The 20,890-nt window shown below is 44.9% G+C and overlaps 4 protein-coding genes across 6 annotated transcripts in view; 2 read left to right on the top strand and 2 right to left on the bottom strand.

Moving 5' to 3' along the window:
• The window catches only part of LOC120954733 (zinc finger protein jing homolog), a 156,627-nt gene extending 140,267 nt beyond the window's left edge, over positions 1 to 16,360 (top strand). The window contains exon 5 of the transcript XR_007452613.1: positions 16,348 to 16,360. The gene's annotated coding sequence lies outside the window, so the exon portion shown is untranslated. The remainder of the gene's footprint in view (positions 1 to 16,347) is intronic.
• Positions 670 to 12,156, bottom strand: LOC120956780 (proton-coupled amino acid transporter-like protein pathetic). Of its 3 annotated transcripts, none has more exons than XM_049609302.1 (7): positions 11,732 to 12,156; positions 6,522 to 6,623; positions 5,558 to 5,789; positions 2,928 to 3,049; positions 1,920 to 2,246; positions 1,638 to 1,850; positions 670 to 1,549 (listed from the first exon to the last, which is right to left on the bottom strand). In XM_049609302.1, the coding sequence occupies exons 2-7, from the start codon at positions 6,596 to 6,598 to the stop codon at positions 1,117 to 1,119; spliced, it is 1,404 nt and encodes a 467-aa protein (XP_049465259.1). In that variant the 5' UTR covers positions 6,599 to 6,623; positions 11,732 to 12,156; the 3' UTR covers positions 670 to 1,116. The 3 variants fall into 3 exon arrangements, with proteins under 3 accessions (XP_049465259.1, XP_040234439.1, XP_049465260.1); XM_040378505.2 differs by lacking the exon at positions 11,732 to 12,156 and adding an exon at positions 6,793 to 6,926; XM_049609303.1 differs by lacking the exon at positions 11,732 to 12,156 and adding an exon at positions 6,725 to 6,743.
• On the top strand, positions 15,083 to 18,055 carry LOC120957945 (ATP-dependent RNA helicase ddx24). The gene is made up of 5 exons (XM_040380420.2): positions 15,083 to 15,360; positions 15,431 to 16,018; positions 16,086 to 16,672; positions 16,742 to 16,911; positions 16,993 to 18,055. The coding sequence occupies exons 1-5, from the start codon at positions 15,172 to 15,174 to the stop codon at positions 17,994 to 17,996; spliced, it is 2,538 nt and encodes an 845-aa protein (XP_040236354.2). The 5' UTR covers positions 15,083 to 15,171; the 3' UTR covers positions 17,997 to 18,055.
• LOC120957946 (sister chromatid cohesion protein DCC1) lies at positions 18,054 to 19,651 on the bottom strand. Its single transcript, XM_040380421.2, has 3 exons — positions 19,556 to 19,651; positions 18,807 to 19,487; positions 18,054 to 18,666 (listed from the first exon to the last, which is right to left on the bottom strand). The coding sequence occupies exons 1-3, from the start codon at positions 19,570 to 19,572 to the stop codon at positions 18,099 to 18,101; spliced, it is 1,266 nt and encodes a 421-aa protein (XP_040236355.2). The 5' UTR covers positions 19,573 to 19,651; the 3' UTR covers positions 18,054 to 18,098.
• Between the last annotated feature and the right edge of the window lie 1,239 nt (positions 19,652 to 20,890).

A 20,890-nucleotide genomic window follows, 5' to 3' on the forward strand; every position in this document is an offset into this window, starting at 1 on the left:
AAGTAACAATGGAGACTACGTTGCTTACGCTCAGGTACTTTTAAGGAATTAATAAATGCCCACACAGTAGTGAAGAGTAAATCTACAAAAAAAGAATTTTGAATCCAATCGCTCCTTGAAACGAGCGGAATCAGCTTCCAACGACAATTCATAGGAACTTATGGAACTTATAGTTTCGTTCATAACTACAATATTTGGAGTGATCGTTTGCAGGAAGTTATGCATGATTTTTGGAAAGATGTTCGTAGGAACAATATTTGAAGCAAACATCATCAGAATCTTTTGAATGCTTTCTTGTTCGTCGTTCATGCGAATTATACTTGGAGCGATCATTTATGTGAATTGTAGAACATTTTTTGGTATGTCGTTTATAAACATGATTTTTGGACCGAGGAATTCATGAACGACAGTTTATTGCGATTTCTATAGCCAATTTTGTGCGATAATTTAAACGGTATTAGATCGGAAATAGAGTGCGATTTTTTTGCCTGATCACACATATAATGAAGCAGAACCCGTTCTACTAGGTTCGATAAAACGTCTATTAGTGTGTGATCTTCTTACTGGGCCAAATCGAACAGTTTTTTTTCACGAGGAATGACTCAAAACGGCCATATTGCTTTAAAAATCAACAAGATGATTAAAAAAATAGATTGTTGTACAAATTAGTAGGCTTGATTTTTTTTTTCTTTATTTTATTAACAGATTTATTTCCACATAAAACAGCATTTATACTATGGCTAGTAAGTTATAGAGAAGAAAAAAAAAAACATACGCTTCAATCATAAATAGAAATCGATGCCGCGCGTTGTTCACATAGCACAAAACACTTCCTTGCGCCAATGAATGACCCAACAACGCCATGTCACGCATGTCACACTTTTGTTCTTTCGGCGGTACTATCGGATCTGTATCTTAATTTAAGATACACACCACGATAAGTGTCACGATCGTAAAATAATAGCCTATTTTCTATGCTTGTACCCCTTCACAGTGTGCCACGCGCACTGTGTGAGTACCGGTGTATACTGTTTTTGTTCCGCGGAAGGATTCCACAATTGCTAGTGTGCTCAGCAATTAGGGATGTTCCGTACTTGGTACCGGCTCGATCCACCATTATTCCGTGTGTCCTTCATCGTCGGTGTAGAGTGCAACGATGTCCTTAATACTGACATACGCACCGGCCACGAGAGCAAAGATCGAGAACGCACCAAAGATCACGTTCTTGATGAGCACCCAGCGGAACTTGCCCAGCTCGTTCGGCCACAGGAACACGGTTTCGACGACACACGGCACAAACAGACCGAGGCTGGAGAAGAAGACCGCTCCGACCAGCCCGATGAAGGGTTCAAGTTCGGGCACCGCCAATCCAACGCCTCCCATGATGATCATGATGCCGGAGCGCAGCGCAATCTGCGAGATCATGTGCTTGTTCTTTGGTATTTTGTCTTGAATCTTGCGCCACAGAATGTCCATCGGTACGTAGAACTGTAGGCCGAACGTGAACAGGATGGCTAGGGCGATTAGAATCTGTGCCGCCACTGCCAAGCTGGAACAAAAAAAAAAAAAATAGGAAAAAATTGAATTATTGTTGCAAAAGATCCTTACAATGATGATGTACTGATCGCAATACTTACGAGTCTTCTAGTGGAAGATTGAGCGTAACGCTTCCCTTGGACTCATCTCCGAAACGCACATAACCGAAGAATCCAATCACGGCGTACAGCACAATTACGGTTCCCATGGCCGTATTCAGCACACCGGGGCAGCCCAGGAAGTGTTGCGGTTTGGACATCGAATTTTCCACCGGCATGACTACACCGATACCTTCCATCGCGAAAATGACCGTGCTGTAGATTGAAACATTAAAAAAGGGGAAATTAGAAGTTTCTTTAAGTCTTCAGATCATCTCATCATACCTGAAGAACAGTGGCAGCGTGCCAAATGAGGAGAACATTGGCTTGTCATCAAACTCCAGCGGGTCTTTGAAGATGTAGTACAGCGTAATGCCGAACGTGACCACGATGAACAGGTTGGCGAGGGCAGAGAACGGCACCAGATACTTCAGCTCGCGGATCTGGCCGATCAGCAGGATCGGTATCATCGTGAGCAGAATGTAGATCCGCACGCTCCAATCGTTTCCAGTTTCGTGGTTGATCACATCGTGGAAGGACGTCGCGATGAACACGATGTACACGCACCCGGCACTGAAGTACGTCGCCATCAGGGCATAGTCAACGAAGGCTCTGTCAATATGCAAATACAGCGGGAGAGTCTAATTAGTGGCTGCGAATGCTAGCGTATTAACATAAGCAAACATATCGCAAGATGTGATAGAAGAGTTGTGATCGGCTGTGTTTTTTCCGCACGATCGAGCACGGTAGTAGTAGATCGACCTTTTTTTTTTGAGGGGCAAGGTACACAAATTTGGCGCACTGTCAACTACATCGCGATGCTGGTAATTTCATATTCCGACCTTGATACGACCAGAGGTACGGGGGTCTAGTTTTCTATGTCACCGGAGCGCCGGGCAAGTACAGCAGGCTGCTGAATTTGGGCAGGCGGCTTCTTGTTTGTCGGTCGACAGACGGACGGGAAGGTCTTACACGATGGATCATCTTCAGGTGAATGCCATCGGATGTGTGTGTGTGTGTGTGTTTGTGCCGTGTAAAGATGCCCTGCACCGGCACTCACATTGTGCACTACTGTTAGACCGTGCAAACAAAACCGTGCGCAAGCGGGAAGCCGACGCAGGGTCGTGCTGTCATTCATATGCATATCGGTTGTGTAATTAATTAAAATGCTTATCATCACGTCGTCGCACCCGATGGAACCCGATTGTTCTTCGTGCACTGAACGCGTGTACGGGCCGCGGAACGCGGGTTTGCGGCAACTATTGACCGTGCAAAAGGGGAACAGATACTCACTTTGAAAAGCCGGCCAGAGGTCGAAGTTTTGCTGGTCCATACTGGAAGACACGCTCAGCTGTTTCGGCAAATCCCAGCACCGGTATCCTTGTCCGCTGGCAAACCATGTGGGATGTTTTTACCTGTCGTCCGGAAGATACATATGTGATAGGGAATTAGTAAACACTTCGAGATGCTCGACCGTCTCGAGGTTACGGGAAACCCGATGTCGTCGTCCCAGTGGCTCGGTGACACAGTGTATTTGCGTGCCCACGGCTTTATGATTCTACGAGACATATCGTTTCCGTACGGGGTTCTGTGTGTTTCCGGAAACAAGAGCTAACCCGATAGCACGTTTTAACCGAAGGTTACGGTATCTGTTTATGGGCTGTTTCGATTTTATTATCGTTGAGGCCTTTAATGAAGCTGAATTCTGACCCGATTCAGTGAAGTGTGGGTAGACGATCTTTTGAAATTCATGACAAAATTCATGACAGTATGATCATTGCATGAGGTAACTAGAGTGAATGTTAATATGTAACCAGCTTTACAAGTAACACGAATTGTAAGTCCTTGCTTCATAGGGACATTTGGTATGGGAATTGGTTTCTTTAGTCATCATTTTTTGGAACAACCCTGGCTCTTACAAGGACGGACGCGTTTGGATTTCTATGCGGAATGCCCTCCCCCCCCCATAATGCCGGTTTGACTATTCTGGTATGATGACTACTGCTACTGCAATAAATCACAATGCTCTGCTGTGGGGGCTTTAAAATGAGTTGAAACAAAGGAAGTTAAGGAAGATGTTGTTCCAAAGAAGACACAGAAGAAAATACCCAATCGATGTTGTTTTTGTTTACCAATGAGAGATATTTACGATATCAGCGTGCTAAAGCCAATAATAACATGGCGATGAAAGAGATAATAGAAATGACTAACGACTGCTGATTACAACCTGCTCGATCCTATCAGCGCGCGTTAGTGGACAGCGCGCGTGTGTTTAGTAGATGATCAATATTTGAAATTCAATAAAGATTAGTCGGACGTTCTTCAATGGTTCCAAACTACCCTAAACAATCGTTCAAGTAGTAACGGTGCTGTAGCCCTATACGCAGTAGTAGTGGGGGTAGCGTTCCTAAAAAGAAACAACGAGACACCCCCATGATAACAAATCGATTAATTTGCCGTGCCGGGGAAGCAAACAAAAAACAATACAATCTTTGCCCATCGTTGGCTACGAGTGGAACGATAAATAATGACATTATTAATTATGACACGGCGGTATCTCAATATTGTTCCACCGAGAGAGGCGGTGGTACGTACTTTCGTCACTGTAAACACTTACACACGTTGCGCCAGTGGGCATAAATCATGTGAATCGGAGGGGTAAATCATCCTATTGAGACGCCTATTACCCCGATAGCGAAGCGTTACCGTTTCCATCGTTCATTAACCTTATCGAAAGAGGCAGCGCGGTGGTGACATACCGTCGGGTGGGTGGCGCGCAACTGTCCCCACTGGCCAGAAGGACAAGCAACAAAACGTCATCGTTACTGGGTAGTGTATCGTTAATTGTTAGTGGCTTAGTAGCGGTAGTATAAATTATCACACCGTATATCGATCGCTTGATCCTCCAACGTTGCCGGCGCACGTTGCAACAACCGTTCGTCGCGGCATAAAAGGGCCGCTCTCGGGAATGGTGGAGGTTAGTGCACCGTCCGGTCAGCTGGAAGCGTTGGGCAGGTTTCGCTGTTTTATGTGTACAGTTTTGCTTCCGCATTGAAACATCTTCGCAAGCGCGGCATGGGCCAAATGCATGCGATCGGTTGTGAGAAGCGGTTTGTGATGTTCGATCGAAGATCGAAGAACCGGCACCGTAAGGATTACCTTGAGAAAGGATACGGAGAACATGAAGGCGTAAGTCGTGAAAGCATGAAATGCCGCCCGAGACCGTGCACTTGAACCCGTGGCGCTCGGTGCGAACCGAAAGCCAATGGAACTCTCGAGCTTCAAGGGTAACCGGATTACTGGTGGCTAGTGCGTGCGCATCGTTAGCTGTATTCGCAACCAGTGGGAAAGGTTGATGGCGCAAAAAGGCTTAAGTGGCATGGACTTTACAGGGTTTTTACGAGCGAGCTCAACACTAAAAGCAAACTTTATAAAACACGTAAAAACATTCAAGAAACATAAATTTTCACCCGATTGATCAACATTTGGCAAACAATTAACAAAATTTAAATGAGATTTTAAGGATAGGAAGTTAAGAATACGAAATATTAAACACAAAAAATACCCTAAAATTGCCATTAAATGGTTCTTATTACTGTAGAACAATATTGAATGGGTGATTGTTTGGTGTAATTATGAATTTGCATCCATAACAGCCACGTGCCACAGTTGTGTCGTGCGCATAACACACATGACTCATCTGCCACCATCGTTTGTGTCATACACGATTGTATCGCGCCGCTGTTGGGAGTGACTGGCGAAAAAAAAAATCCACCGACCACTGGCCACCAAAAATCAATCATTCTCATGCGATCTCATCTCCGGTTGTAGGGAGAAGGGAAGCTGATTAACTACAATAGCTATTGCTGCGTATACAATGCAAAACAAAAAAAGAAACAACCGCCACACTCCAACACACTTACCAGTATATGCACGCAGTGAGTACAGATCAGCCCGATGATGACTGTACCGATCGCACCGAACAGTAGGCCGGCATTTTTGAACGCCACCGGCATGGCCAGAATGCCCGTGCCGAGCGAACTCTTCAGCAGGTGGATCAGCGAACCGGTCGTACTGTTCGGCTTGTCGATCTGTCGGTGCTCGAACGGGTTGTACTCGGCATCGGAGATGATTTGCGATTCGGCTAGTTTGGTTCTGAAGGGAGAAGATAGAATGAACGGAAGAGCAATAGATACAATTGATTAGAAACATATGCTGAAGCGCAAGTAAAGCCAAGGGGGCCTGTCTCCCTGTAGCGCTATCTTGTATTGAAGGTGTATTAAAATTGACAGATTGCTTATCTTCATAACAACCCCGGGGTAGTTTACAGCGCACTGGTAAAACACCCAAGTGCCAAGGAAAGTGATCAATGCTACTGGGTCATAACAGTTTTAGTGTGGTCATCGTTATTGATGGCGCAAGAGACGGACGTCAAATTGAGTCTGACTCGTTTATGGTTTAATTGATCGATGCCGTAGATAACCCGATTTATGGCCAATAATGTGTCAATCGATACAGGTAATAAATTGTGGAATGGACAAAGAAGCATTAAATTGAAGTCATTTTAAAGAATTAGGCGACTTCTTTCAATACTTCAATATACTATAGATCTGGCAAGATTTACTGAATAATGTCCCAATCGCAATCACATGTTTCATTGTGCACAAGGGTTGTCAACAACTGCCACTAGTTTTCTATTTCACCCGAGTGACTATGTACAGATTGATAGATTATTTGAACGGTGTGAGAGTTGTTGAAAAACATTTCACAAGCAATGAAATAAGATGTTCACACAAGAAAGTGTCGTGGTAACTCCGGTATAGATCTATTAGGAAATGAAATCTTCTTATGTTTTATATCACGCACAGGTTGTAATTTAATACTTACGTAGAATTAAAGTCACCAACACTGTATCCCGGTGCGGATGGTGCCGACGGGTCATCTTTTACTTTTTCCTCACCCATGATGAGCTCCGTTCAATATTTCGTACTGTCAACAAAAATATACACACACACAATAATACGTTAATTTTGTACTGTACTAGAAAAGAAACACTAAACTACTTCAAACTGCAAATATGCCAAACGCACACGATCACGATCACAGGTCACTAGAAAGTTTGTTGCCTAGTAACTACCAACTCCTGCAGCTTACTAACCTAAGCACCAAAGCTACTAAAACCGCAAAACCCACGATCTCTTGCCCGCAGTACACGTTGTGCAGTGTATCGAGCTCTAGTGTGCCGTAGTGCACCGGTGAAGCGATCGTTCGCGACTGTGCCCGATTTATCGCCCAGGAGCGTATCAAATAGCTGATAGTAATTGCAAACCAATTGGACAATAAGCACCATCGACGGGTGCGTTATCTCTTTGCCGATATGTCACGCTGACAGATTGGGTAGCACCCACACTCCACCGTCCACCGAATCTGATGGCATACTCCTCCCGGTCTTTCCCGCTCTCTACTAAATACGACTACGTCACAGGTCTTTTTGATCGTCTGGTATGGTTGCGACGCTGGTTGAAGTTTATTGTCTGTTGTTTCTTGTTTGTTTTTTTATTATTTGCAACAATTTAACCCTTCTTTTTTTCAACCAGTGTGCCACTTGTTAACGAACGCGGGGGAGGATTCTTCAGCCGCAGGGCACAGGGGTTATTGCTGTACTTTGGAGCAGTTCGAGTGGGACTTGCCAATCCACTCGACAGCGAGAGTGACAACAACAGAGGGTAATATTGAGTGATTGTACATAATTGGGGCATTGTTGGAAGAAGATGTGCATATTAATTTACGTGTTACTAAAGGATTTACATGTTTAAATAAACCACTAGTTAGGAATCTTTAGGACAAAATAGGGCAACTGCTGCTTGAAAGCTGCAAAATATATTTTATCTCACACGAGGAAATGTGTCACAGGCATGTGGATTTTCACCTCAAGTGGTGTCTAGATTTTCCAGCGTTCCAGGCCGAGATTAGCTATACCCTGTTCTGTAACAGGGTAGGGGGGAAACCATTGACGTGCATCTGTTTCCACTTCAAGTGCAAAACCCCCTGCAGTGATCCATCCAGCTGAATGTCTCGCCAGTACCAGTACCAGTGCAACCGTTTATTTGGGAGGGGAGGGCTTGTTATTAACCTTCTGTTATTTGGGTTTGATACAGTAACCGGCAAGGGAACGGGTCGATGTGGAAAGCTGTTCAAACAGCCGACCAAAACTGCTCACAGCCATTCTGGTAGCTGGGTGATTGAATTTATCGTACGGAAAGGTGCATGTAAAATTGAAAGAGAATTTGAAAACGTATTCTAATGGGCAACATAAAATGATGTGATTCATTTATATAACCTTAGCTCCATGTTGCGAGTTTAAGCGAGATGAGATCATTTTTACATACAGCATGAATCAATCTTGTTCAATCGCAGCACAGTGCCGATAACGCAGGCGGTACTACCGTTCTGTGATTAATTAGTGCAATAGTAGCGCGCATTGTTTGAATGAACGGTTGATATTCTCTCAGGTAGGGCCGATACTAGCCGAATACCTTCGATCTTGATCATCGTAGGTAGGGCGCGTAGGGACGACTCATACACTCGGTTAAGCGTGTGTGAAGCAATTGAGGCGACCCTCTTTACGGTCTCCCCCTCCTTAAAAAGCTTTAACAACAACTGATAAGATAGCCGTGGGACGATTACAAACGGGCTGCGGGATGCGATACGGTGCGCCCCATGCGGTTGCGTAGGAGAGTAAAACAATTGACCACTTTACGAGTGTCTTATTGTTGCTAAAGCGGCTGCTGATTTGCTACTTGGCCATTTGAGTCCGATGGATCCATCTGCTCTATCTGCTCGGACCTATCTTATCGAGGAAATTCCGGCCCGGCAAGTCACGGGACTTGCGTACACAGCCACCGGGGCATAGAAGACACACCTGACGGCAGATTGCGGCCAAATCGCGTGCCAATAAATTTGTCAAATGTCTTCCGTTGTTTGCGCGATTCATCTTCGAACCTGACCGATGATGGAGGTTGTGAATGGTGGCACCGTCGTCGGGTTGTCTTGGTCGGGCAGGTTTCGACGAACTGTACTGACACGAACTTTACTGAGTGGGGTGTGTGAGCGGTCAGGGGTAGCTTTTGGGTTTTAGTTTGTGATAACAGACCGGTCAACTGGCAGCATATCTGGTGAGTTTTTGTCCCTCACTGCTGCACTACGGTATGCCGAGAATTGGGTAATAGATGAAGGCTTGTTCCAGGGTGTAGCCACTGCTGGGTTTAGTGATAAGTGAAATGGGAGCATAGATACGATCGATAGCAAGATTAGCTGACCTTCACATGGTTCTCGGTTCGAAATTGGTTGATGCGGCGTTTGTGTGACCTCACGACGTCTCAGCCACGCCAGGGAGATATATCATCATTCACTGTACAGATCATGATCTATCTCAATTGAAGGAACCGGTCAAAACCAGTTTTCTCCGTCCGTCCTGTTCCCAGCCAAACACACGCTGAAGGACGTGTCAAATCAGGTTTTTCACCAATCATTACCGCAATAGAGGCGGTGTTGGAAGGTTCCCTGCACCCAAGGGAACGGACCGGTAGGTAGGGTAGGTCGACCAATCCTTGGCCTTACCCCGAGGGGGGTGGGAAGGTTAGAAATGATAGGTTAGCGAGACAATGACCCTCCTGCCGAATTCCCTCTTCATTGGGCTCATTGATTTGGTGGGTCCAATGCAATCGAAAAGAATCCCAAAAGATCCAGCGACCGACGAGGCACCAACGTACGGAGGCTCGTCCAATGCTCTTCCTTTCTCTGTTGCGCCCTTGCGCAGACCTGATTGACAGCTGATGACAATGAGGAAGTTTTCTTCCACACTGTGAACAGGCCTACAATGAAATGAAGAGAGAAAAAAAAACTGCACAACATGATGGAAGAATAATGATGATTTAATGCTACTTTGCGAGGCTGCACCGGCGATCGCTGCTTTCCGCTTTCGCGATCGATCAATGGGGTGGTAGGGAACCAGTTTTCGGGGTCTCGAGCGCCGTCCACTTCTTTAGTAACGTTGTACATAATTTCCGTACCTTTTGCAAATCTACAGAATGGGGGATTGTTTTATTTTACCCATTTTTTTACCCTCGTACCATTCTTCCATTCCACCGATTTTAATTTACTCCTTTTTTGGTGAGTATGGTTACTATTAGGAAAGGGGTGCCCCAGAGTTATAGGGGCTTGCCCGCCGGTTGTATTGTCGCCTCACTTCGTATCAGTAGTGAGTGGCCAATGTCAGCGCCATCAGTTGGCGCAACAACAACAAAAAATACAACAAAATTCACGAACCCCTCCAGCTATTCTTCACTGTGGTTTTGTCCGCTTGGGGGACACTTTTCCTTCATTTTCGGAAGGAGTGTTGGGTTGAGGGGAGAGGGAAGAAGCAAAATTGCCGAGAGTCATTTCAGCAGTGGACCTTCTTTCGGCATTTCATTTAACATGTCTATTAAGGATGATATGGAAAGGCTTCTTTTCCGCTGCGATCACTTTTGCGCCGAACGGGCGTGGTGTTGGCCACTATGCGGGGGTCAATTAGCTCCCGGTTGCAATGTCCTCGGAATGGGGGCTAGGTGCTGGACTGGTTTTGCACTTTTTGCGCGCTGGGAGTGTATATGTGTGTGTACGAGTAAATGAGCAGATGCTTGCTGCGGGGGGACTGTCATTGAAATTAGCATACGACTTAGGACGGATCTTTAATTAAAATGTGCTTTATTATACTAAAAAAATAAATTGGACATTGTTGATTATCAATTATTTATACCTCAATACTGAAATACTAAATACCTCAATACCCATTTCCGTTGAATCTTGTCACATTTTTGTTGTTGCACTTAAACCATCAACAAGACCTCGATAAATTAATTCCATACCAATGCTTAAACACCCAAGCTTCCAAGAGAGCGCTTCGTATGTTGCATTTCACATGAATGTGAAACATAAGCAAAGTGTTTGCAGCGCCCAACTGTCTACCAAGAAATCTCTGCACTTAGTTGCATCATGCCTCGGTTCGCTCCACCACTACCACCGATCGCTCCACAAATCCTAAGTATGTCACTGTCAAATATGCACTTTTCGCACGGCACACAGGAAAGGAAATGCTACTCTGCGCGCGGGCTACTTGATTCATATGCTTAAACCGTTTTAGCGCACCATGTGGTCTTGTAAAGCAGTCCGTTGCTGCAGACCCGCAAAGAGGAGAGGGAAACGAAGTAGCATTAGATCGACACGATCGGAAGACCTTTAACGATCAGTAGGATAGTTTGCTATGTCTCTCAAAAAAATTGAAACTAATCCTTCAGTCATAAGTATAACTAATTATCAAAGTTGCAATCTCTGAAGTAAATTTCCAAAATTCAATAATTGCCTGCTCGTGATGGAGGGTGCTACAATTTTTGCAAGGCAAACTACAACCCCGATAGCGGCTAATGGGTGTGTGCTGTTGGCAAACAGACGTGTCACGCAACCGTGTAGGTTTACGCCTGCACGCTTGTCTGCACTGATAACGCACAATCAAACACAGCGCACTATACAGATCAATCAGGGTAGAACGATGATCATAGAACGATACTTTTTTTTGGGAGAAAATTATATGAAACCCATAAATGGTACAGTTTTCGTTTTAATACACACACAGGGTAATACTTTAATGAGAAAGGATAGTATAGAATATCTGTAACCTGATCCAAACGACGCGCTAGACAAACTGACGCACACCAGACCAGTTGAACTTGACATTCTCGTCCACCAATGTCCGCGAATTAGACAAGTCAATGCGAAAGAAAGAGCGAGAGAGGTAGAGCAAACAAACGAACAAAAAAAACGGTTTTAAACTGCAGTTTGCATGCTGCTTTGGTGCTTATCGTGCTGCAAAAGCGTCCCCACGTGCAGCCGATTACCTACGATCGATTAGGCGAATGGAACATTATAATTTGTACACCTTTTTCACAATCGAGGCTTGGGCTAAAAGGGCTTTGGGTGAAGTCATTGTGTATTTCGCGTTCAGCATATTTGACACATGAGTAGTTGTTTTTTATACCACTAGAAGTTTCTTTACTTACCCTATGGAAGAAGTTGTTAGCATATAATTTACTTAAGCTTAAAGTCTATCGTGTGTAATGTTTTGTGGATTATACAGTTCACAGTAGCTTTCTATAAATCAGTCCTTTGAAATCACAGTTTTTCGGTTTTTACACCATAGATTCACTAAAATTGCACTTACACTAATAGGATTTGCTTGTTGCAAAACACCTCGTACCAACAGATCACAGTTCAACTTGTCATCAAATGCGCGTATGTCCGCACCTATCGCACACCCAGCTCAGCGCGATCGAGGGTAATTGTTAGCCTTTATCAAAGGAGCAATTTCTTGCGCTTGTTTGATCACACAAGAAGGCCCTGCGGTAGCCCTGCGACCCTGCGAGATGGAGCGTGATGGCGAAGTGGCAACCGAAACACCGAAGTTGCCGAGGTACGAAACCGAAAGTGCGTGCGTATCGCTGTTCGGTTGGCCGCGAACTGGCCGCCCGGTTCGAGGGGGTTCGCTTAAATGTTCTGATCACCGACCCAAGCGACGGGCGCAGCGAAAGCCGACTGCAGTGGTGCGTATTTTTTTTTATCGTTCGTTCAACGTTGCCACCACCACTGCCACCAGCACCGCGGTCGTCGGTCGGGTTGGGCTGCACAGACGAGGCTCACCGTTGGCGACGTCAGAGCGTTTGTCGCAAGGGGCTAAGAATCGATCGGTAGACGTATGTGTTCTTGCACCAGCTGATGATCATCCGCCGATCGTGTTTTGTTGCAGGAAGTGTCCAGATGAGGTCGAACGTGACGATATCGTGAGGCGTGTGTAGGAGTCACGAGTCAATGCGCAAAATATGTTCGCGGAGACTTTTTAAAAGTCATGGACCTCGAAGGCAAGACGAGCGAGCGGCATATCAGCATGGATTTCAGTCGAGGCAGATGACACCGGTTGTCCTTAGATGCTGTTGCTGATGCTGCTGCTGCTGCTGCTGCTGCTGTCGAAAGTCCGACAATGACCTACCGAGGTGGCGGAAGTGGCTTGCTGGAAATACTTTTCGCACTATCGTTACCGCGAACTTTTTGAACGATGCGTTCGGTCGGTTGGCGGCACGTGAGTCGAATGTAAACATTGCTTAACAAGGTACGGAAATGGATTAGTGTACCGGGTGGAGGAGCGTGTGATTGTTTATTGGTGACGATTGGACGATGTTGCTTGGGAGTAATTATTAAGAATGAAAACGGCGATGACATATGATTCACATGATATTGTTTCTATCGCGATGAATTGAATGTTTGAGGCGAAAAATTTATGCCGGAGGTGGTTTGTTTGTTTGCCACGATTCTAAGAGATATTGGATTAATCATTTGTTGGTATGTTGGTATGACTTGTCTTCGATTTGTGTAAATGTTTGTATCTATTACCTATATTCGAAACTTCCATTATCTTTCATAGGTTTCGAATGACCAACAAGCAGATAATTTAAACAAAGCGTGATCTAAAGCATTGGCTATTGAGGTGGGGCGGTCCCGTGGTACAGTCTTCTACTCACACGACGTAATAACATGCCCGTCCTGAGTTCTAGTCTATAATCGATCGTCCCTCAGTAGCGAGGCCTGACTTATCCGGCTGCGTTTTATTGAATAAAGTTTTGAAAGTCTGTATAGGCCGGCATGTCCACGTCGGACAGGACGGTTATGCCAAATAGAAGTAGAAGAAGCTTTTAAGAACTGTCTATTAGTTTTTTTAAATAATTTATGATACTATTATTATTGATTTTTTATGCATCAATTTGTGATGTAATTAATGATACACTTTTTTATGTAGCAGATGTCATGTTGAAGATAAAAGATGTTGTATATTAACACTATTATACATTACTCATTGTCAATTCTACAAAAAAAAATCCTATTTTAAGGATTGATAAGGTCTAAACACAAAAAGAGTATAATTTTAGAATCTCTTTTCATGTAAGAAAATAATATCGATTGTTGTATTTTACATCGCATCAGCCAATAACGACCCGTATTCTGCATTTTGAATTTTGTTGTTTAAATAAATGTATAAGTTATTGATGGGCTAATCTCATTCAAATTCACGAATCTGAATCTTAATATCCTTCTACTATTTGTCATAACGAGCTACGCAGTCAACGTGACCTATACAGGCTTTTGATACTTATTTTTAGTACCACCCAGCCGGATAGTCAGTCCTTGCAATGGGGGGATGGTTGATATGAGGCTTGAACGGGAATACGGGTGATCCACGAGATACGACTTTATTTGGAACCGTAAAATAGTTCCGAATCATGGTGTACGTCCAAAAAGTCATTCATGCATCTTTTGAGATTCATCAATGTACCTTAAGATAATCATAAACCTCGAAAAATGCATTGAACGTAAGAATCAGTTTCAAATTTTGATTCGTTGTTCAAAATGATTCATCGTGCTTTACGGGCAGCTATAAAAAAGTAAACAAACATGTGTAAAAAAAGATTCCTAATAAACCTGTGAAAATTAAGTATCATAATCAAGAACATCAAATCTACTTTAAATGATCAAAATATTTAAATTAATTACTTAAAATCAAAATATAAATTCTAGGCACTGTGATGGTTCATATTACGTTTATTACATAAACCGTAGATTATCTTTTTAATCTCATGGAAATACAGCACTATTCTGAAGTCTTCTTCTTCTTCTTCTTATTTGGTTGGTAGGATATGATCTATACTTTCCGTATTCGTATTCTGTGGTCAATATTTTTGTTGGTAAATAACTGATGTTTGTAATTTAAAAAAGCCACGTGTGAACACGTCTAACCACTTTGTAAGCTATTCCAAGACGTTTGAAACTTCTGAAAACCACCCCCCTGTTGCAGTGACCAGAAATACCGATTTATCTGTATTCCTACCAATTTTTTATATGCCTACCGATTCACAGATGTCCGCCCTAAAACTACCGATTTTCCATTTATCCTACCGAAAATCACTGATATTTGATTTTTCAGTCGTTTAAGCTTAATCTGTGGCGCTTGGGATGCTGTTTCAAGAATCGCTATCCTCATTTGTTACTTATCGCGCACAATGCACGTTTGTTTGCCTGGCACTTGAAAAATGCTACATGCGTTTTGAATTCAAAATTTTATCCATAAACATTTATGTTCTTAATAAGAAGAAAATGTCAGTTGTGTGGATTCCGAGAATTGCTCGTCAAAGAAAATCCTTTGAATTTGAATTTGAATCTCGCTGTCGGCGGTAAAAGCTTAAAACGAAAATTATCGTTAAAATAATTGATTAAATTTAAATTGTCGCGTTCTCAACAGTGCTCCTGCCGAAATCTGCCAAAATAATCTGGCCACACTGGTTGCATCCCCTGTGGAGTGACGTTTCGACTGTTTGACAGCTGTTTGTTTTCGTTAATCGGCAGAGTTGAAAACACGTGCGCTACCGGCACACTTTATTAAAGTTCTTCTCTAAACATGCAAAAGCAACGTAAGTTTAATCCGAAGAAAAGGCCCGCCAAGCAGAAAACGAAAGATGCTTCGTGGCAACAGGTGAAACTGAACGGTCCGGTCATTTCGGACGAGGGTGCCGATTTTGGTGGCTTCATCGGGCTGGAAGTGCTCGAGAACTACTCCGGCGACTTTGTGCGGAAGGAAAAGAGAAAGGTAACGTAAATAACTCGATCGTGTAGAGTTGAAATCATTTGTGAATAATTCATTTACTCTTTGCTTTCAGTACGACAAGGATATTGATAGCTTAGAGAGGAAAAAGAAGTCGAAACGTAAGCGCTCATTCGGCAGCGACAGTGATGATAGCGACGATGATAGCGATGATTCGGAGAAAGAGACGAAAAGCAAGAAGAAGAAGAAGAAAGCCAAAAAATTGAAACCACAAGCTGAGACCGACTCGAGTGAAGATGATTCGGGTTTTGATGATCAGCCGAAGAAAAAGAACAAGCCCGAGAAAGAGTCTCCGCCCGTAAAGTCGAAGAAAAATGACAGGGAACCAGGCGAAGGGGCAGAGGAAGCGACCAGTTCGACCTTTTCGATGTTGCTAAAACCTCCAAAAGCCACTAAAAAGCAGCAGAAGCAAACAGAACCCTTGGTAAAGGAAACCAAAACGACTGTTTCGCAGCTCAATTCCAACTCCAAGAAGGAGGAGAAAAAATCAAAACAAAACAATAAAGCTGAAGCGCAGAAAGAGCCGGAACCTCCCAAGTCCAGTTCCAGTACCAAGCTGCAGCAAAACCAATCGAAACAAAGCAATGCTACTAAAGTGTCTGACAAACCCGTTCCGGAGCCTTATTCCACTGCGGACTACACGGTGAGTAGTAGTGGCAGCTTCTTTAGCATGATTTTCCTGTGTTAACTCGAATTCTTTCCTTTTCCAGGCTTGGGTACAGCTGGGCGTATCAGAACCGGTTGTGCGAGCGCTTGCCGACAAAGGTTTCAAGGTACCGACCGAGATCCAAAACAAATCACTTCCGGTTGCCATCTACGGGCGTCGCGATTTGCTCGGTGCAGCGGAAACGGGCAGCGGAAAGACTCTTGCCTTCGGCATACCGATGCTAGAAGGTATCATGCGTCTGAAGAAGGGCAAGAAACCGGTGGCGGATGATTCGAGCGAGCACGAAATGACGCCTCCACCGGAAGATATGGAAGTCACGGAGGAGGATGCAAAGGTGTTCGCAGAGGAGGGTTGTAAGCTGGGCAATTCGTCAGCCGCCCCTGAAGACAAACCCTTGTACGGGTTAATCCTTACACCGACTCGTGAATTAGCGGTACAGATTAACGATCATCTGAAGGCGGTCGCTAAGTATACCGACATTAACATTGCGACCGTGTTCGGTGGTTTGGCCACGGTGAAGCAGGAACGCATGCTGCGCAAATGTCCGGAGATAGTGATCGCAACGCCGGGTCGGCTGTGGGAGCTGGTTAAGAGTGAAAATCATCACCTTTCCAAGGTGGCAGACATCAGGTGTGTGTGGCTTTGTGAGGAATGTGCGAAAGTATTGGTCAATTTATGGAATAATTTCCTGTTTTTCAGATATCTCGTTATCGATGAAACAGATCGAATGCTGGAAAAGGGACACTTTGAGGAGCTGAAGGAACTGCTGGCCCTGATCAACGCCAACGAGGAGGCAAAGAAGCTTCGTCGGAACTATATCTTCTCTGCCACGCTTACGATGGACCATGAGATGCCTACTCATATAAAAAGTATGTTTTGATAGCATTTGTAGCATTTTTTTACGATACTATTACCAATTTCTTCTCTGCCGTATACTTTTTCCTCCACAGGACATCCTAAGAAGTCGAAAAAAGCGCTCAAACTAACGCCCGGCCAGCGTATGGCGAATCTAATCGAAACCATCGGTATGACCGATCCGAAGATCGTCGACCTTACGCAAGACCACGGCACTGCTCGTACGCTAACCGAATCGCGTATCCTGTGCCAGATGGAGCACAAAGACTTTTATCTGTACTACTTCCTCGATCGTCATCCCGGGCGAACGCTCGTGTTCTGCAACTCGATCGACTGCGTGAAGCGGCTCGTTTCTCTGTTCGACTATCTGAACTGCCAGCCGCTTAGTCTGTTTGGAAGCATGCAGCAGCGCCAGCGGCTGAAGAATCTGGAGCGTTTTACGGCCAACCCACGGGCACTGCTGATTGCGACCGATGTAGCCGCGCGTGGTTTGGACATTCCGAACGTGGACCACGTCATCCACTATCAGGTGCCGAAGACGACGGAAAACTATGTGCACCGTTCGGGGCGTACGGCACGCGCAAGCAAGGAAGGTTTGACGGTGCTGCTGATTGGACCGTCCGAGGTGAGGGACTACGTTAAGCTGAACCAAGATTTGGGCCGCACGGAGGATCTGCCACTGTATCCGACCAGCGAGCGGGTGATGCGACAGGTGAAGGAACGGGTAACGTTGGCGCGGCAAATCGAGCGAATGGATCTGCAGCAGCGCCGGGAAGGGGCGACCCGTTCATGGGAGGATCAGTTGGCAAAGGAGTTCCAGAGCGAATCGGAGGTGGACAGCGAGCAGGAGGAGGTACGACGGACGGAGCAGACCAAGCGGAAGAGACAGTTTCGGGCAAAACGGCTGGAGCTTAGCCAGCTGCTGGCGAGGCCGATTGTAGCTGAACGCATCGAGATGAGCTATCCGTCGTTGAACATTAACCCTACGATGAGCGAACCGGCGGCGACGGAACAGTCCGCCATCACCGTGGTGCGTAAAGCCGAACAGCAGCGCATTCTCGAGAAAAAGCAGCAACGAAAGAAGAAGCGAGCAAATTGAGGGAGTTTTAAGTGAGGCAAACTTTGTTCTCCTTTAAATAAATTTTGTAAAAAAGCAAATTTACAACATCATATAAATAAGTAAGCGCGATCTTTTACATTCCTAATGCTTCGACACGTACATCCGAACGCCCTTAACGACGAGCGAGCGTGTGTACTTGGCCAGTATCGAGGTGACGCCCACCGTTGGCGTCGCAAAACACTCAATGTACGGTTCAATCTGTTCCAGGTTCCATCGCTCCTTCGTCCGGAACAGCATATCAAGCCGGCCAAGCAAATTCATCGGAAGATCGGCCTCGTTTAGCCCCCGGACGCACGGTACGCTGCCCTCGCGATCGATAATACCGATGCCGCGCAGATACTGCTCGTTGGCTTCGAAACCCTCGGGCAACGCTTCCTGCCAGGTGACCAGAAACTCATCGATATGAAACTTCAACCCGTGCTGGAGGATTTTTTCGGCAAACATGGCGCACACGAGATCCTCGCGGTACTGGAAACGGCCCGGCATGCGTTCGCTTGGGGTAGTGTACACGTTAAACATGCCGTCAACCACCTCGAACGGTATGATGCCTTGCATCGCCTCCAGCGTGACGTCTTTGTCGATTGCGTCAAGTTCCCAGGAGTTTTCCGATACCACGGACAGGAGCAATGTGAGTACACGATATTCGTACCTGGAGGAAAGGATAGATTCGGTTAATTTATATATTCAGTTGTTGTTGTTTGAATAGTTTATAGAGGCTTTGGCTCCAACGGAGTTCTTTCGCCTCTAGGAAAATGTATATATTAAGCACGCTAAACATTGGTGACTTACTCTATGTCCAACATGCGCACACGATCATCAACCTCGATGGCTCGATACTTCTTTAGTCCCTCGTGAAACTCATCCTTACTGCACTGTACCGTGTCGAGCAGCTGTTTGAATCGAAACAGTAACGACCGATCGATCAAATGCTCGTTCTCCGGACCGGCGTACCGCGTCAGTCGCAGCAGATCGATGATTTTCCGGTACTTTGGTTTCACCTGACGTAGCTCGAAATAGTCGTGAAATATTTTCACCACATCCTTCCGTTCCACCTCGTCGATCGTGTCGATCTTGTCGGGATCCTCCTGCTCCTCCTCTATGCTGCTGTCCATCGACGTGTTGACACCTCCCTTGGGACTTTTGATAGGCGATCGGCTCGTGGCTTGGGCGAGCTTAAGACCCTTCACCAGCAACAAGCTGTTCGATATTTCCGCTTCCTTCATCTCGTACGTGCGCGACTCGGTACACAGCACGACCTTCTCGTTCAGCGCACCCTTGAAGCATATTTCGCTGCCCTTCTTTATCTCCTCCAGGATGTGTTCGTCCACCTCGAGCAGTTTTATGTTGCCGATATCGTGGCCCTCCTCGTTCCGGGGATAGTAAATAGCTTGCGCGGTGTTGGTGAGGTTTTTGTGATCGAGTTTGGCGTGCTGCACAATCGTGCGCACATCGTCTATGGAGCGTGCGTAGCTGAAAAAGAGGTGGATTTAATCAATTTGATACATAATTTCTATTAAATATACTTTATCTTAACTCACTCTTGGCTGTATATCATCTTATCGATGAGTGAATTTGTTGATTTAATTCAATGTGCAGTGTTCGTTGCAAGGACAGAATCAAAACATTCACGTTGGCGCGCTTTCGAAATGTCAGCGCAGTAGTTTTCTACCTGCGGGGCACGCTCGCAAAGTACACAGGGTGCTCCAAATTTATTTTGAATTTTAGGCCGTTACAATAATGTCTGTTGTTTCTATCATACTTTTGTACACTCTTAAAAAAATTTGCCGAATCTCGGTTAATTTTTGCCGACATCTGCACAACTGAGATCTCGGCAAAGATCTCGGTAAAATTTATGTTGCCGACATCTCGGTTAATGTCATTTTGTTTTGACGTTTACGTTTAACCGAGATTTTCGGTTAGAACAAATCGAGATCTCGGCTAAATATAAAAACATTTTATTTTTATTTTAGTGATTTTATTTGCGTATCAAATGGGTTTTTTTGATGTGATGGAAAGCGTTGGGACAGGCGCCGATTCAACCGCCGGATGGGGCACAGCGTTTGGATGTGGTACCGGTACAGGAAAATGAGCCGGACAAGGAGCGGGCACTGGTACAGGCACGGTTCTGTAAAGCGGGCAGAGTGAAACAAGTCTGAGTAAACCCTTTTTAGATTTCATGTGATCGAGTGTTGATACTTACCTCGTGTAGGTGACCGGAAATGAATCCTGGAAGTCTGAACGGTCTGGCAAAGGTTGAACCAACCGGATTAGCTTCCTCATCTGATCCTTGAATAGGGACTGCTCCGAGCGACGCTCTGAAGAGCACCGGTTGCGTGCGCTGATGGAGTTTCCAACCCCGCTCCATACCTGTGCTCGATCGCACGCTACTGATTCTCGTTTTTTTCACGCTGAGAGACTCATTTTCACTTTTTTTACATTTTTTATTTTACATCACAACATCACTCCGACAGGTTTTCGTTTCATTAGCACGAGATTAACAGAATGGCGAATGACAGATAGAATACCGAGCCTCGGCTAATCCAAGTAGTATAGCTGAAATCTCGGTTATTTTGACGGATTATCTCGGTGACAGCAGTGTTAACGTATGTGCTCGGCATATTGTGTTGCCGAGTTTCGGTTCAAATATTTATTTAACTGATATTTCAGTTTTAAATGGTACTGATTTTCGGCTACTGGGTTTTTTCAACTGACATATCAGCAAGAATCGAAAGAGACGACGGATTTCGGCACTTTTTTTAACCGAGGTCGTGAAATATTTTTAAGTGTGTACGATTTAACAAAATTTGACTTAATGAAATCTAATGAATCCCATATCTGTATGAGTTGGCTTTTAAATGTGGAAAATGTAAATT

This window comes from Anopheles coluzzii, chromosome 3, assembly GCF_943734685.1.
Source record: "Anopheles coluzzii chromosome 3, AcolN3, whole genome shotgun sequence".
NCBI lineage: Eukaryota > Metazoa > Arthropoda > Insecta > Diptera > Culicidae > Anopheles > Anopheles coluzzii.

Bases quoted from the DNA above. Each gene is read 5' to 3' on its own strand.
- LOC120956780 (XM_049609302.1), bottom strand. From the start codon at position 6,598: ATGGGTGAGGAAAAAGTAAAAGATGACCCGTCGGCACCATCCGCACCG. The intron at 5,790-6,521 runs GTAAGTATTAAA...TTCTCCCTTCAG, and splicing joins GTTGGTGACTTTAATTCTAC to AACCAAACTAGCCGAATCGC. The intron at 2,247-2,927 runs GTGAGTATCTGT...GCATATTGACAG, and splicing joins CCTCTGGCCGGCTTTTCAAA to AGCCTTCGTTGACTATGCCC.
- LOC120957945 (XM_040380420.2), top strand. From the start codon at position 15,172: ATGCAAAAGCAACGTAAGTTTAATCCGAAGAAAAGGCCCGCCAAGCAG. The intron at 16,019-16,085 runs GTGAGTAGTAGT...TTCCTTTTCCAG, and splicing joins ATTCCACTGCGGACTACACG to GCTTGGGTACAGCTGGGCGT. The intron at 16,912-16,992 runs GTATGTTTTGAT...TTTCCTCCACAG, and splicing joins GATGCCTACTCATATAAAAA to GACATCCTAAGAAGTCGAAA.
- LOC120957946 (XM_040380421.2), bottom strand. The intron at 18,667-18,806 runs GTAAGTCACCAA...CCTTTCCTCCAG, and splicing joins GTGCGCATGTTGGACATAGA to GTACGAATATCGTGTACTCA.